This window comes from Echinops telfairi, unplaced genomic scaffold, assembly GCF_000313985.2.
Source record: "Echinops telfairi isolate 266 unplaced genomic scaffold, ASM31398v2 ScPeMD7_8;HRSCAF=38, whole genome shotgun sequence".
NCBI classification, from domain to species: Eukaryota; Metazoa; Chordata; class Mammalia; order Afrosoricida; family Tenrecidae; genus Echinops; species Echinops telfairi.
Genome location: NW_022103905.1, coordinates 2540394 through 2555491, shown reverse-complemented (window position 1 = coordinate 2555491; position 15098 = coordinate 2540394). Strand labels below are relative to the sequence as shown.

At 41.2% G+C, this 15098-nt stretch overlaps 1 protein-coding gene across 3 annotated transcripts in view; it reads right to left on the bottom strand.

Annotated features, from left to right (window-relative positions):
* GOLM2 (golgi membrane protein 2) overlaps positions 1–15098 on the bottom strand; it is a 98995-nt gene that overhangs the window by 39517 nt on the left and 44380 nt on the right. For all 3 annotated transcript variants that reach the window (XM_045286489.1, XM_045286490.1, XM_045286488.1), the window contains exon 7: positions 2293–2388. In XM_045286489.1, coding sequence (XP_045142424.1) covers positions 2293–2388 — 96 coding nt within the window. The remainder of the gene's footprint in view (positions 1–2292; positions 2389–15098) is intronic.

Genomic DNA, 15098 nt, shown 5'->3' with positions numbered 1-15098 from the left:
CGGTTCCCTCTTTCCTACCCATTCTCCCTTTACCCTCCCTGTTTCGCCACTCACACCACTGGTCCTGTAGGGCTCATGCGCCCTGGATTCCCTGTATTTTCAGTTCCTATCTGTACCAGTGTACATCTTCTGCTCTAGCCAGACTTGCAAGGTCGAATTCGAGTCATGGTAGTGGGAGCGGGGTACATATATTTATACGGCAATACACTGAGATAGGGGATGGACTTTGAACCTCTGCTCATATCCTCCCTCAATAAAAGAACACTTTGTTCTAACCAATCGGCAGTCTGAGATGTTCATCCTCCCGATACAATCCCTGAAGACAGAATGGGTGCATAAGCAAATGTGGTGAAGAAGGCGGATGGTGCCTGGCTATTAAAAGATATCATGCTTGGGGTCTTAAAGGCTTGAAGTTACACAAGCTGCCATTCAGCAGTCTACATGGAAGAAGCACACCACCGGTGTGATCATGAGAAGCCACAAGTCCACTTGGAATAAGCACACCACCGGTGCAAACATGAGGAGTCATAGGGACCGGGTAAAAGACATCAGCAGACACATACAAACAAAAACATATTGTTGAGAATGAGGGGGGCTGGAGCAGAGATCCAATGCCCATCTGTTGACAGTGGAACAATCTCCCCACAGAGGGGCCACAGGGAAGGGATGAGTCACCAGGGTACAGTAAAAGCATTGATGAAACACACTATATACCTCTGGTTCCTTGAGGCTTCCTCACCCACCACTGCCATGACCCCAGTGCGGCTTCTCAATTCAGACTAGACTGTAACATGTACACAGGTATAGAAACGATGGGAGCTCATGACACAGAGAATCCAGGAACAGGAGTGGGAATAGTGATACCAGAAGGGTAGGGGGAAGAGAGAGAGAGGAAGGGAGAAAGGAAGAATCGATCGCAATGATCGACACATAACCATACACCCCTCTCCAGGGGGAAGAACAACAGAAAACATGAGGGAAGGGAGACAGTGGTCGGTGTGAAAGATGAAAATATTAACAATGTACAATCTATCGGGGGGTTATGAGGGTGGGGGGGACAGAGGAGGGGGTGAAAGAGCTGATACCAAGGGTGCAATAGAAAGTACATGTCTAGAAAAGAATGAGGGCAACATATGTACAAACATGCCTGATTCAAATGATGTATGGATTGTGATAAGAGTTGTACGAGCCCCCGGTAAAATGATTTTTTAAAAAATTGAATAGGTATTCTGCTGGAAAGATTTATAAGAATAAAAAAAGGTTGAAAATAGAAATACCATATATATTTGGTAGTGAGTATAACATCAAAGACTTTTTAAGATAAATTTGAACACATTTAAGATAAGTAAAAGTATAGAGCGGGACTCAAAATGAAGGGCGTGCAGTCCAGAGTGTCAGTACAAACGTTCTACTCTTTACAAAGACGGTATCTTCCTGAGCTCTTATTAGTGATTTAAAAATATATAACACTAATTGGAATGGACAGCACTTTACCATGCTGCTAAATGGCATGTTTTATTTTATTTTTTATTTTTTTTTAACATTTTATTAGGGGCTCATACAACTGTTATCCCAATCCATACACACATCAATTGTGTAAAGCGCATTTGTACATCGTTTCTCAAAACATTTTCTCTCCGTTGAAACCCCCGACATTAGGTCCTCATTTTTCCCCTCCCTCCCCGCTCCCCCCTCCCGCATGAGCCCTTGATAGTTTATAAATGGGTATTTTGTCATATCTTGCCCTGTCCCACGTCTCCCTTCATCCACTTTTTGGTCGTCTGTCCCCCAGGGAGGAGGTCACACACAGTTCCATGTAATCGGTTCCCTCTTTCCTACCCATTCTCCCTTTACCCTCCCTGTTTTGCCACTCATACCACTGGTCCTATAGGGCTCATCCGTCCTGGATTCCCTGTATTTTCAGTTCCTATCTGTACCAGTGTACCTCCTCTGGTCTAGCCAGTCTTGCAAGATAGAATTCGAGTCATGGTAGTGGGAGCGGGGAGGAAACCTTTAGGAACTAGAGGAAGGTTGTATTTCTCATCATTGTTACATCGCACCCTGACTGGCTCATCTCCTCCCCGAGACCCCTCTGCAAGGGGATCTCCAGTGGCCTACTAATGGGCTTTGGATCTCCACTCTGCACTCCCCCCATCATTCACTATGGTAAGATTTTTTGTTCTGATGATGCCTTACACCTGATCCCTTCGACACCTCGTGGTTGCTGGCATGTTTTATTACTTAAAATTATTTATTATTTTCAAGTAGAACTCTGAAAATAAGAGTTCCTACCTAGAGCCATATTTTGGGAGAGCGGCTGCCCAGTTGAAAGGTGAGAGATTGCTTGATGATTTTCATGTTGAGAAACTGGACCAGCGGACTTCTTAGCTAAAAGGGAAAAAAGCAAATAGGTCCAGATTATTCACACTGACAATATGGTATCTAAAAACAAACCACCATGAATTTATTTATATTATACTAATCCTAATACATTAATTTATTCGTATTTACTAATTGATATATTGTGTCACCATGTGTTGTTCATCACCATATTCCTAAGGCCCAGAATAGTATCTGGCACACAATTGGTGCACAACAATGATTTGGTGAATGAATAAAATAAATAGAATCTCTGCTCTTATATTTATGGGAAATATACCTACAAGTGGGATTCCTGGATCATAAGGTATTTCTATCCCTAACTTTTTGAGGAACCATCTGTTTTGCTTTGCCAGTTTCCTCTACCACTAGTTAAAGTTGATTGTGCCAACCTGACCGATAAACATATGTGGGCTTTAATTGAAGGGTGGAGGGATAAATGGCTCAGTGAGTCTCGCCTTTCCAGTTCTCGGGTCTCTTGCTTTGTGATGGTTGAACCAGGGTACAGCTGCCTTAGCCAGTTCTCTGCTTCAGCTGGCAAGGCTCACTTCCTGTCAGACATCCTCAAGGAGAAGCTGCATGGACCTACCCCCATGCAGCCCTGGGTGCTGGAGTACCCGTGTGGAGACCCCTGTCAGCGCTGAGATGCTTACACATTCACCGATTCGGCTCTCCTCCTGCAGTTGGCATCATAGTGTGTGTTTTGTGAGATGGAGGAGGACTTCGTGGATTGGTGTTGGACATATGGATTAATGCGGGACTTGTGGGGTTGGGCAGCAGTGGTTGGGATGTTTTCTTGATGTGCACTTACCCTTTATATAAAACTCTCTTTTATACATGAGCTTCTGTGGATTTGTTTCTCTAAAGTACCTAGACTAACACAACTAGTGATGCTAAAAGAGGTCCAATACCCCCACAACCCAGCCAACATTTGCTGTTTTCTTTCTTCTTTTTTTTCAATCATTGCTATTTTTGTATGGGTGAGATGATAGTTCATTCTAATTTTTTATCTAATATCTCTGAAGGGAGGAGCCAAGGTGGTGTAGTGGTTATGCATTGGGTTGCAATCCACAAGGTCTGCAGCTTGAAACCACTAGGCTCTCTTGGGACTTTCTACTCCCACAGGGGCAGTTCTATTCTGTCCTATAGGGTCACCATGAGTCAGAAATGACTTGTTGGCAATGAATTTGGAATAGCCTCAGCAACCCACAGGGGCGATTCTACTCTTCCCTAGAGAGTTATACCCTAGAAAGTTATTATGAGTTGGAACAATTCAATGGCAATGAGAATAGCTAATGATGGAGAGCATTTTTGTGTGTATATTTGTTAGCCCCTGAATGTTCCTTTGTGAACTATCTATTCATGTCCTTTGTCCAATTCACCTAATTTTTTTACTAGATTTTTTGTCTCTTTGTTGTTGTTTGAGTTTCCTTTATATTTTACAGATTAGTCCCTTATTAGAGATCAAAGAAAAAAAATCAAGACTTTCCCCCCCAGCCTGTAGGTTCTTCTTTTACTCTCTTGGAAAAAGTCTTTTGATGAACATAATGTCTTAGTGTTTAGGAAGTCCAAGTTATCTCTTTGATTTTCTGTCATTCATTCATTTTTCAGTTTTGTTTGATACGCTGTTCATGCTAAAAATTAGGCTCCTTAATGTTGACCTTATATTATCTTCCAGGAATTTTATAATTTTAGCTTTAACATTTAAGTCTTTGATCTACTTTGAGTTGGTGTGAAGTATAGATCCCATTTCGTTTTTCTGCATATGGATATCCAATTTTGCCAGCACCATTTGTTAAAGAGACTGTTTCTTCCTCATTGAATGGACTTTGACCCTTTGCTGAGTATCAGTGTTCTGTGGATAGATAGATGTTACTTCTCAATTCTATTCCATTGGTCTACCCGTCTGTCATAGTATTGGTACCATACAGACTGTTTTTTTATTAAAAGACCATTTTATTGGGGACTCTTACACTCTTGTCACAATCCACACATAGATTGCATCAGGCATGTTTGTACATATGCTGCCTTCATTCTTTTCTAGACATTTATTTTCTATTGAGCCCTTGGTATCAGCTCCGCTTTTTTTCCCTTTTCCTCCACCCCCTGCCACCCTCATAACCCCTTGATAGATTATAAATTATTATTTTCATCTCTCACACCGACTGCTGTCTCCCTTCCCCCGTTTATTGTTGTTCTTCTCTCTGGAGAAGGGTATATGGCTATGCACTGATCATTGTGATCAGTTCCCCCTTTCTCCCTATCACTATTCCCTCTCCTGTTCCTGGATTCTGTGTCGTGAGGCCTCTATATCTGTATACATGTTCTGGTCTAATCTGAATTAAGAAGCAACACTGGGGTCACGGTGGTGGGGGGTGAAGAAGCCTCAAGGAACCAGATGAATATAGTGTGTTTCATCAATGCTTTACCTGCGCCATGGTTGACTCATCCCTTCCCTGTGGCCCCTCTGTGGGGGGACTGTTCTATTGTCTCCAGATAGGCTTTGGGTCTCTGCTCCACCCAGCCTCATTCTCAACAATATGTTTTTGTTTGTTTGTTTACAGACAGTTTTGATTATCGTGGCCATATAAGTTTTGAGAGCAGGAAGCCTGAAAGGTCTTACTCTGTTCTTTAATTTTGCTTTAGTTCTTTGGGGACGCCTTCCTTTCCATATAAAGTTGGAAAATTCGTTTTTTCCATTTCAGTAAAGAAAGTTGTTGGGATTTGAAGCAAGATTGTTACTTATATTTACTTGTGGTGAATAGTTAACAAAACAGTTGGCCACTTCAGCCATCTTTACAAGCACAGTGAGATTTTATTCACCTATAAAACTTGTTAACTATTTTTTATGTGAATTAGGTGGAGGTTTACATTTCAGATAATCAATTTTGTGTTCTACAACTTAAGCTATAAATAGAAACCCCCCATAGCTTGCCCTACTCTCTCCTAGTAAGACTTTATTTTTGAAGAAAGAAACTAAGTTTTAAGTTAAATGCTTTACCATCAAAGATGTACATACTAAGCATTGGGATTTTCTTCTTCCTTAGGAAATGAAGGGCGCTCTGGTGGCGAAGCAGCTCCAGCAGCTCCACGGAAGAATGAGGATTTCTACACCCGTAAGATTTATAGTCTGGGAGGCCCAGAGGCAGGTCAACCCTGTCCTATAAGGTTGCTATGGGTCAGAATGGACTCGGTGGTATTATGTTTGGTTTAGAAAATGAAGGCAATAGGGAAAGAGATGGTTTTCAAGCTACCATTGACTTCAAGGGGCCCTGCTGGTACAGCAAAGCACTCAGTTATTAACTAAAAGGTGGGGCCCTGCTGGTACAGCAAAGCACTCAGTTATTAACTAAAAGGTCACTGGTTCAAATCCACCAGCTGCGTCACAGAAAAAATATTTACAGTGATTTCAAAAAACATTTGAAAGACCTATGGGGCGATAACCTCCATAACCTGGAATGGATTAGGGAGTAATGGGTTGTTTTGGTTACCCCTGATTTCACACATCCTTGGGCAGCTTAACATGACAAAAATTCAGCAATAAAAGGAAATGTGTTGCTCTTAGGTGCCTTCAAATCAGTTCCAAATCATAGCGACCCTGTGTACAACAAAGCAAAACACAATGGTCATATCTGAGGCCCTCGTTGCAGCCACTGTGTCAATCCATCTTGTCCAAGGTCGTCATTGTCATATTTTTTTTTTTGCTGTCCCTCTACTTTACCAAGCCTGGTGTCCTTTCCAGGGACAGGTCTCTCCTGAGAACAAATCTTAAGTACGTGAGATTACATCTCACCAACCTCACTTCGCAGGAGACTTTTGGCTGTTCTTCCAAGACCATTTGTTCTTTCTCTCAGCAACCCATGGCACGTCACCACCCCATAATGTTTGTCATCACCCCATAATGCCAATGGTCTTCCTGGTCAGTGTCCAACTTCCACACGCACATGAGGTGATTGTAACAACTTGCTTAGCAACACTTTAAGAGCTGTTGTGCAGACTGACTGCTGCTTCCATTGATGCACTGATTGTGCATCCAAGCTAAATTAATCCTCGACAACCTCGATCTTTTCTACATTCATTGTGATGTTACCTATTGGTCTAGTTGTGAGGATTTTGGTCTTCTTTACATTTAATTGTAATCCATATCGAAAGTTGCAATCCTTGATCCTTATCAGCAATGCTTCAAGTCCTCGTCACTTTCAGCAAGCAAGATTGTGTCATCTCTATATTGAAGGTTGTTAACAAGCCTGCCTCCAACCCTCATGCCATGCTCTTCTTCATCTGTTTCTGCTTCTCTGATTACTTGCTCAGTATACAGATGGAATAAGTACAGTGAGAGGATACAATTCTGATACACAGCTTCCCTGATTTTAAACGAGCGAGTATGCCTTTGTTCTCTTTGCATACCCAGGTAAGGTTCTGCGTGAGGACAATTAAGTGTTCTGGAATTCCCATGCTTATGGCTACGCATGGTTATGGTTCGCAGTCAAATGTCTTTACACAGTCAACAAAGCACAAATTAACATCTTTCTGATATTATCTGGTTTCAGCCAAGATTCATCTGATATCAGCAATGATATCCCTTATTCCACATCCTCCTCTGAATCTGACTTGAATTTCTGGCAGCTCCCTGTCAATGTACTGTCCCAATAGTTGTTGAATGATCTTCAGCGACATTTTACTTGCAAGTGATATCAATGATACTGCTCTATAATTTTTACATTCTGTTCAAGGAAACTAGGGAGACAGAAAACAGATTAAGAGAAAATAAAAGAAAGCCACATCTATAAGATATACTTAGTGGCACATTTTAAGAACCCAGAATAGTACAGACAATTCTATGCGATCCCGTTTCATTTCATCTTTCCTGGGCACGAATGGACATCAGCCTTATATATGGTTAGGGGCTAAGAGATGAGGCTCTGGACAAGAGGGCTCAGGTAAAACTGAACATGCTACTTCCAAGTTTGTGCAACTCACTCACATCTTCCTTTCCTTTCTGAAGCAACTTAAAAGGCAAAACACGAAGGTGGTAGTAACTATGGAAGGGGTGGGTCACACTGCTTGGAGGGGTGCTGCAAAGACAGCCACCAAATCTGCCAAAGAATGTGCTATACGCATTAAGAAACCTTTAGTATATAAAAGTCACTGCAATTTAGGGTTGTTTGTTATTACATCACAGTATAAAACCAAACTACTAAACTCATTGCCACTGAGTCAATACTGACTCAGGGGCCTTATAGGGCAGAGTAAAAGACTGTAAATCTTTACAGAAACAGAAAGCTAATCTTTCTCCTGCAGAACAGTTGGTGGTTTTGAACGGCTGACTTTGCAGTTAGCAGCCCAAGGCCACTAACCCATCAGGGTTCCTCACAACACAGCATAACCAATCCTAACTAAAATACTTAGGTTATTTTTGTAATCATCAACGTTTCATTCCAACACTTGTAATTTTTAAAATATAATAACATAGATTCAGAGGCTTCTAAACCTAAGAACCCAGGAAGATTAAAACTCCCTCGAGGAAGCATAGCACTCAAACGTACAGAATGTTTAGGTTCCCTCTATTTCACTGTATTCCCATTACCTTGCCAGCTGCAATGCTCAACATCTAACACCCATCATGACAGCTAATAAGACACCAATGTCTGAAAAGAATAGCATTTTAATAGGTTTAACAATACAGTTTTGGTTTGCTAAAAGACTCTGGAGAACATTAACCTTTAGACTGGTATACCTGAAAAAAGATGTCATTCACAATCTACAAATTTGGTGATCATTGCTAACCCTCGTTGGTCCTAGCACTACACAAAGAAAGGTACTGCCATCCCCTAGCCAAAAAAGCGGCCATTCACGTCCTTAACTTTAGCTCCTAATGTCTTCTGCTCAAGGGCCAGGTGACCATATGGAGGTAAAAGTGTGATTAGATAGGTGGGGCACTAAGCTAGATCTACAAAGGCCTTTTAATTAAAACCCCACAGTAGTGTGACCCCTTACATATCCACCACTAACTTTATATAGGAAGAGCCATGCTCCAGAAAGAGAAGGGAGATTGTGAGCAATGTACTTGACTAGAAAGTAACGGAGTAGCACTATGGAGCCCCTATAAAGTTTAAAGATACATTTTTTAATGGCATATGGACTACATGTTTCTATAAATAATTTCAAAATATAGAAAAACATAAATAAAAAAATAACTGTAAATCTACCACCTAGAGATAATCATTGTTAGCACTTGCAGAATAGCTCCCAACCATCTTATTTCTCCTAAGCTTATATTGACCACTCAATAACTTCATGATAAACAGAGAAAAGACTGAAGTTGTCATCAAGGATTTAATTGTATGTGGATCCAAATTCAATATCCAGGGAAGCAGCAGTCAAGAATCAAACAACATGTTGCACTGCGTAAGTGTGCTGCACAGGACCTCCTTAAAGCGTCAGAGAACCAAGATGTCACTTTTGAGGAAGGCCTAAGGTGGGCCTGCCACAAGCCAAGGTATTTTCAATCGCCTCATATGCATGTGGAAGCTGGACACTGAAGTAAAAAAAAAACCTGAGAGGAATTGATACATTTGAGTTATGGTACTGATGAATATTTAAAGTGCCAGGAACTGCCAGCAGAACAACAAATCTGTCTTGGAAAAAGTCCAGGGAGAAAGGTAAGACTTTGTCTCACACACTTCACATTCATTCTTAGGAAAGACCAGTCCTTGGGAGAAGCAAATCATGCTTGCTAAAGCAATGGGTCAATGAAAAAAGAGGAAGACCTTTGAGGAGAGAGATCGACACAGTGGCTGCAACAACAGGCTCGACAACAGTTGTGAGGGCGGCACAGGATAAGGCGGTGTTCGGTTTTGCTGTACACACGGTTGCTATGAGTCACAATCGACCTGAGGGCACTTGACAACATGTACTATACTATACAGAATGAGGATCATACAGTACATACTATAATCTGACTTCATTTACTATCTTATAGATATGACTCCATGTCATTCAATTTCTTTTCTACAACATTCCTGAGTGATACAGCTGAACCCAAACTCCACATGTTACAGGCTTGGCTCGCCGAATAGATCCGGCCAAGAACTGCAGCGAAGACTTCAGAGTTCCCTCCGCTGTGTCGGCATGCCGCCTGGTAGACAGACGTCCTGCTTAGGAAAAAGTAATGTGTGTGCTATAAATAGTTTGGTTTTCTATTTTTTTATACTTTGACTTCTTGCTTGATTTCTTTGAAACATTTATTTTTTAAAAACTCCAGCCATTTTTGTTGTTGTTGTTGAACTAAGAGGAAAGGTGAGTGAGTTATCGTACCCCAAATGAGGGAGGCACTCCCAAGACCCAAAAGTAAGTAGCTACATTTGAGAGTACTAAAACAAATAAAGATGGAGGAAGATGCTAACCTCACTCTACAGTTCTGCACAGGGTCCATCAGGCTTTCTGTCTACGGACAGTGTTGTGAATTGCCATCAGGCTGATTGCGGCTCACAGTAACCAAATATGTGCAGAGCAGAACTGCTGCATGAGGTTTGCAAGGCTGTGAGCCTTTTTTTTGGCCTGTGAGGGGTTTTTTTTGAAGCAGATGACCAGATCTGTTTTCCAGCTTGCCTCTGGGGGGGTTCGAACCACCAACCTTTCAGCTAATAATCGAGTGATTGATTAACCATTTGCACCACCCAAGGAATCTTCATATATATGTGTAATCACACACACATACACACACATATCCATTATCTTTTAATTCCAATTTTCCATGAATTTCTGGAAGCTTCCTCTTCTGTATAATTTTTTCTCCACAAAAAAATGAGATTATGCAAGTTTTCTTATAATCGGTTTTTTTCACTGAAAGAAGAAAATGAATAAAAGAGAGGAGGGAGGCAGGATCTTCTATTCCTAATGTGGTACACAATGACACAGGCACTGTGGAAAACGGTGTGGTGGTTCCTCAAGAGTTACACATATAATTACCATATGACCCAAATATTCCAATTTTAAGTATATCCCCCCAAAAGAACTGAAAGCTGGAACAAAAACAGAAACCTGTACATTAATGTTCATTGTAGCACTATTTACAAGAGTCAAAAGATAATAGATAAATAACATGTGGTAATACACACAACGAGATATTCAAGCTCAAAAAACTCAAACTCACTGCCATGGAGTCTCTGTTGCCTCACAGCAACCTGAGAGGGCAGTGTGGAACTGCCTCTGTGCGTTTCTGAGACTGTAACTCGATGGGAGTAGAAAAACCCATCTTTCTACCGAGGAGCAGCAGTTTCGAACTGCTGACTTTGCAGATTACAGCCCAATGTGCAACCACTATGCCACCAAGGCTCCTTTGAGAAATTACTTAATGAGCTATTACTCATCATAAAAAGAAATGAAGTCAAGGTACATGCTATAACATGGCTAAATCTTGAAGACATTCATATATGAAATATAGGAAAATGTATAGAATAAAGCTTATAGTGGTTAGAAAGAGGAGGGGAGAAAGGGAAAAGAGGAGTAAAAAACAGACCAAATATTGCCCTACAGAACTTCTTGTTTGTTGGATAAAAATAATGAATTAAAAAAGATATAGGATATAATATACACGTAAGAATAAGAAGTATTATGCATAAATTAAACTAGGATCGAGAAGTAGGAGGTCTATAGTAGATAGCTGAGGTGAATAAATTTTGAGGTGACATGGGAGCAGAGTAACAACAGGTGGGGAAAGAATATTCAGGCAGAGATCAGCAGTGCAACAGCCTTGAGACAGGAACTTGCATCACATATTTGTGGAATGGTCAAGAAAGGAGGGAAGTGAAAGTACTAGAAAATCAGGCCAGAGAGGAAAGAAGGGGCCCAATTAGTGACCCGGCAGTATAAAGCATGTGAGGAACAAGGTAATCTTAAGAACGCAATAATAGCAGTGATTATAATAGTGTAACTGTTCTCCCCCCCCCCAAAAAAAAAAATCCCACTACCATCAAGTTAGTTCCAATGCAACTCTACTCTGCATGGTGGAGTAGAATCACCCCACAGGTCGGCATCCTCTTTCTCCCACAGAGTGAGTGGTTTACTGGCTTGAATCGCCAACATTGTGGTTAACATTCCAACGCTTCAGCCACGACGGCAACAGAGTCCTGCAATTCTCACAGTCGCTCCCCCTGACCTGGTTCTTATGAGCCAAGCATTAATCTTGTGCCACCTATTTCACAGATGAGGGACCTCAAGCTCTAGAGTAGAGATGAGACATACTTCCCACTTGGTTTAAAAATCCCACTGACTCAACTATGAATAAAATCACTGAGATGCTTACAAAAGGTACCAGCAGGTTTAGTTATTCTTCCTCTCCGTGGGCTGTTGCTTTCAGTTGCAGCTTCTCCTTGGAGAGCCAAAAAGAGAGTCTTCCCCTTTCTCCTCTCCATTTCTTTCTTTCTTTAAGTTTAATAAATCATTTTAATGGGGCTCATACAGCTCTTATCACAATCCATACTTACATCCATTGTATCAAGCACATTTGTATATATGTTGCCATCATCATTTTCAAAACATTCTTTTTCCTTGAGCCCTTGGTATCAATCAGCTACTCTTTTCTTCCCTTTCTCTCTCCCTCCCTCGTCTCCCACGCTCATGAACCCTTGACAAGTTATAAATTATTATTATTTTCATGTCGTACACTGACTGCTGTCTCCCTTCACCCATGTTTCGGTTGTTTGTCACCCTGGGGCGGGAAGGGGGAGGGGTATTGTGCGTCGATTGTGATCGGTTCCCCTTTTTTCCCCCCACCTTCCTCCTACTCTCAAGGTTTTGCTTCTCCCGTTATTGTTCCTGAGGGTTTATCTGTCCTGGATTCTGAGTCAAGTGCTCGGATCTGGACCAGTGTTCATGCTCCGGTCTAGCCAGGTTTGTAAGGCAGTACTGAGGTCATGTCCTCTCCATTTCCTCTTCCAACAATAGAACTGCGTCTTTAAGTTCACAGGTCTGGTTTCCTGACTTACAGGGCTTTACAATCCAGTGTCCAGGACTTTGGAGAATGAATATGGCACTAATAAGCAGTGATCCTCAATTCTGGCTGCAGTCTAGTATTAAGGTAGCCCATTAAATAAAGATTTAAAAATCCAGATGCCTGGGCTTCACCATAGTGCGCTGAAAGCTCTCAGGATGGTTCTATTGTGCAGTCAAAAGAATAAATAGCGTGGGCTTTGGAATTAGAATATCAGGGCTCAAATCACAGCACTGCAATTTATTAACTATATGACTTTGGGTTAGTTTCTAACTTCCCTAAGCCTTACTCTTTATTTGAAAAACAGAGATAGTGCCACTTAGCATGCAAGATCAATAAGGGGACAAAGTGAAAACATTTGCCAGTGGATTAAGAAATAAGCTTGACAAATAGTAGGTACTCAATATTTACTGTAGTAGTTAAATGTGTCAAAGTTAAGTATTCATTGTTAGATTAAATATATATAAAAGATTCAGGTTGAGGAAACATAGCATTTAATTTGCTCATGCTTAGAAGGCCTATGAATGTTTACTTATAGAATGTTTTAGTAATGTTTTACTGATCATAACATTTTGATCAGTAATTGCCCATAAAAACAAACAAAAACTGCCTGAAAGAGACAAAATAATATTAATCATTCTGAAGCAAAATTCAAATAGAAACTAATAATGTGACAAACTAATATTACTTTGCGCTGCATAAACAAATATAAGAAACTTATGATTATTCAAACATTGACCAGTGAGAAACATAGGTCTCTAGCTATTTAAATCCTCTGAGAAATATGTCGTTAGCTCTTAAAATAATAAAGTAATTTTTAATATGATTCCTAAGACCCAGTCTATGAACTGAGCTTCCTTCAGATTTGGAGGTGCATTTATTTCATTGCAAAGAACAGCATGAACTTACACTGCTTGTCATGGCATAATCATTAGTATTGGGTTTACTGTAAACAATTATAGACACAGGTAGATTATATGAGGCATTTGCTAACCACCAGCACGAGTCATACCCTTGACACAGGGCTAGGGGTCCAGGACCATCATCTCAGGAGACATAAGGATTACTGGCAAAACATAGTCCATAAAGACAATGTTCTTTATCACAAATAGGCTCCAAAAAGTTTGTGAGAGGCCTTTTTTTAAAAATCATTTTATTGGAAGCTCACACAACTCTTATCACAATCCATACATACATCAATTGTATAAAGCACATTTGTACATTCGTTACCCTCATCATTCTCAAGACATTCACTCTCCACGTTATGTCCCTGGCATCAGCTCCTCATTTTTCCCCCTCCTTTCCTGCTCCCCCCTCCCTCATGAACCCTTGATAATTTATAAATTATTATTTTGTCATATCTTACACTGTCCGATGTCTCCCTTCACCCACTTTTCTGTTGTCTGTCCCCCAGGGAGGAGGTTATATGTAGATCCTTGTAATCGGTTCCCCCTCTCTACCCTACCCTCTTCTCCATCCTCCCTCCACCCTCCTGGTATCACCACTCTCACCACTGGTCCTGAAGGTATCATCCATCCTAGATTCCCTGTGTTTCCACTTCCTATTGGTACCAGTGTACATCCTCTGGTCTAGCCAGATCTGTAAGGCAGAATTGAGATGATGATAATGGGGTGGGGAGGAAGCATTTAGGAAGTAGAGAAAAGTGTGCTTCATCGTTGCTACACTGCACCCTAACTGGCTCGTCTCCTCCCCGTGACCTTTCCGTACGGGGATGTCCAGTTGCCTATAGATGCCCTCACTGACAATATGATTTTTTGTTCTTTGATGCCTGCTACCTGATCCCTTCGACACCTTGTGACCACACAGGCTGGTGTGCTTCTTCCATGTGAGTTTTGTTGCTTCTCAGCTAGATGGCTGCTTGTTTACCTTCAAGTCTCTAAAAACCAAAACAGCTATATCTTTTGATAGCCAGGCACCATCAGCTTTCTTCACCACATTTACTTATGCACCTGCTTTGTCTTCAGCGACTGTGTCGGGAAGGAGAGCATCATGGAATGCCAGTTTAATAGAACAGAGTATTCTTGCATTGAGGGAATACTTGCGTAGAGGCCCAATGTCCATCTGCTACCTTAATACTAAACCTATAAATATATGCACATAAATCTCTATTTCCCCATCCTCATAAACATATTTACAAATGTACATGCCTTTATTTAGACCTCTATAAATGCCCTTTGCCTCCTAGCTCTTTTCCTCTATTTCCTTTTACTTTCCTCTTGTCCCGCTATCATGCTCAACCTTCATTTGGGTTACAGTAATTCCTCTAGGTTACATTACCCTTGATCACGCCCTACCAAGTCTCCTACACCCTCCTCATCATCGATTTTGGATCACTTGTTGTTCCCTTGTCCCTGGGTTGGTTAACACCACTTCTTTTCCCCCACCTCCCCCTCTTCCATGTTCCCCCCAAACCCTGAGTCCCATTTTCTCCTCCAGATTGTTTATCCAGCCTACCTTATCTAGATAGACCTGCAGAGATAATATGCACAATAACAAGACAGAGCAAAACAAAGCAACAACAACAAAAAGCCAATGACAAAACATAACACAACACAACACCAACCAAAAAAGAAAAGGTTGTAGTTAGTTCAAGGACTGTTTGTTGGCCTTTAGGAGTGTTTTCCGGTCCAGTCTGATAGGGTGCCAAGTTCTGGCCCCAAAGTCTAGTTTTGGTATTCCCTGGGGACTTCATTGCTGTTCCCCT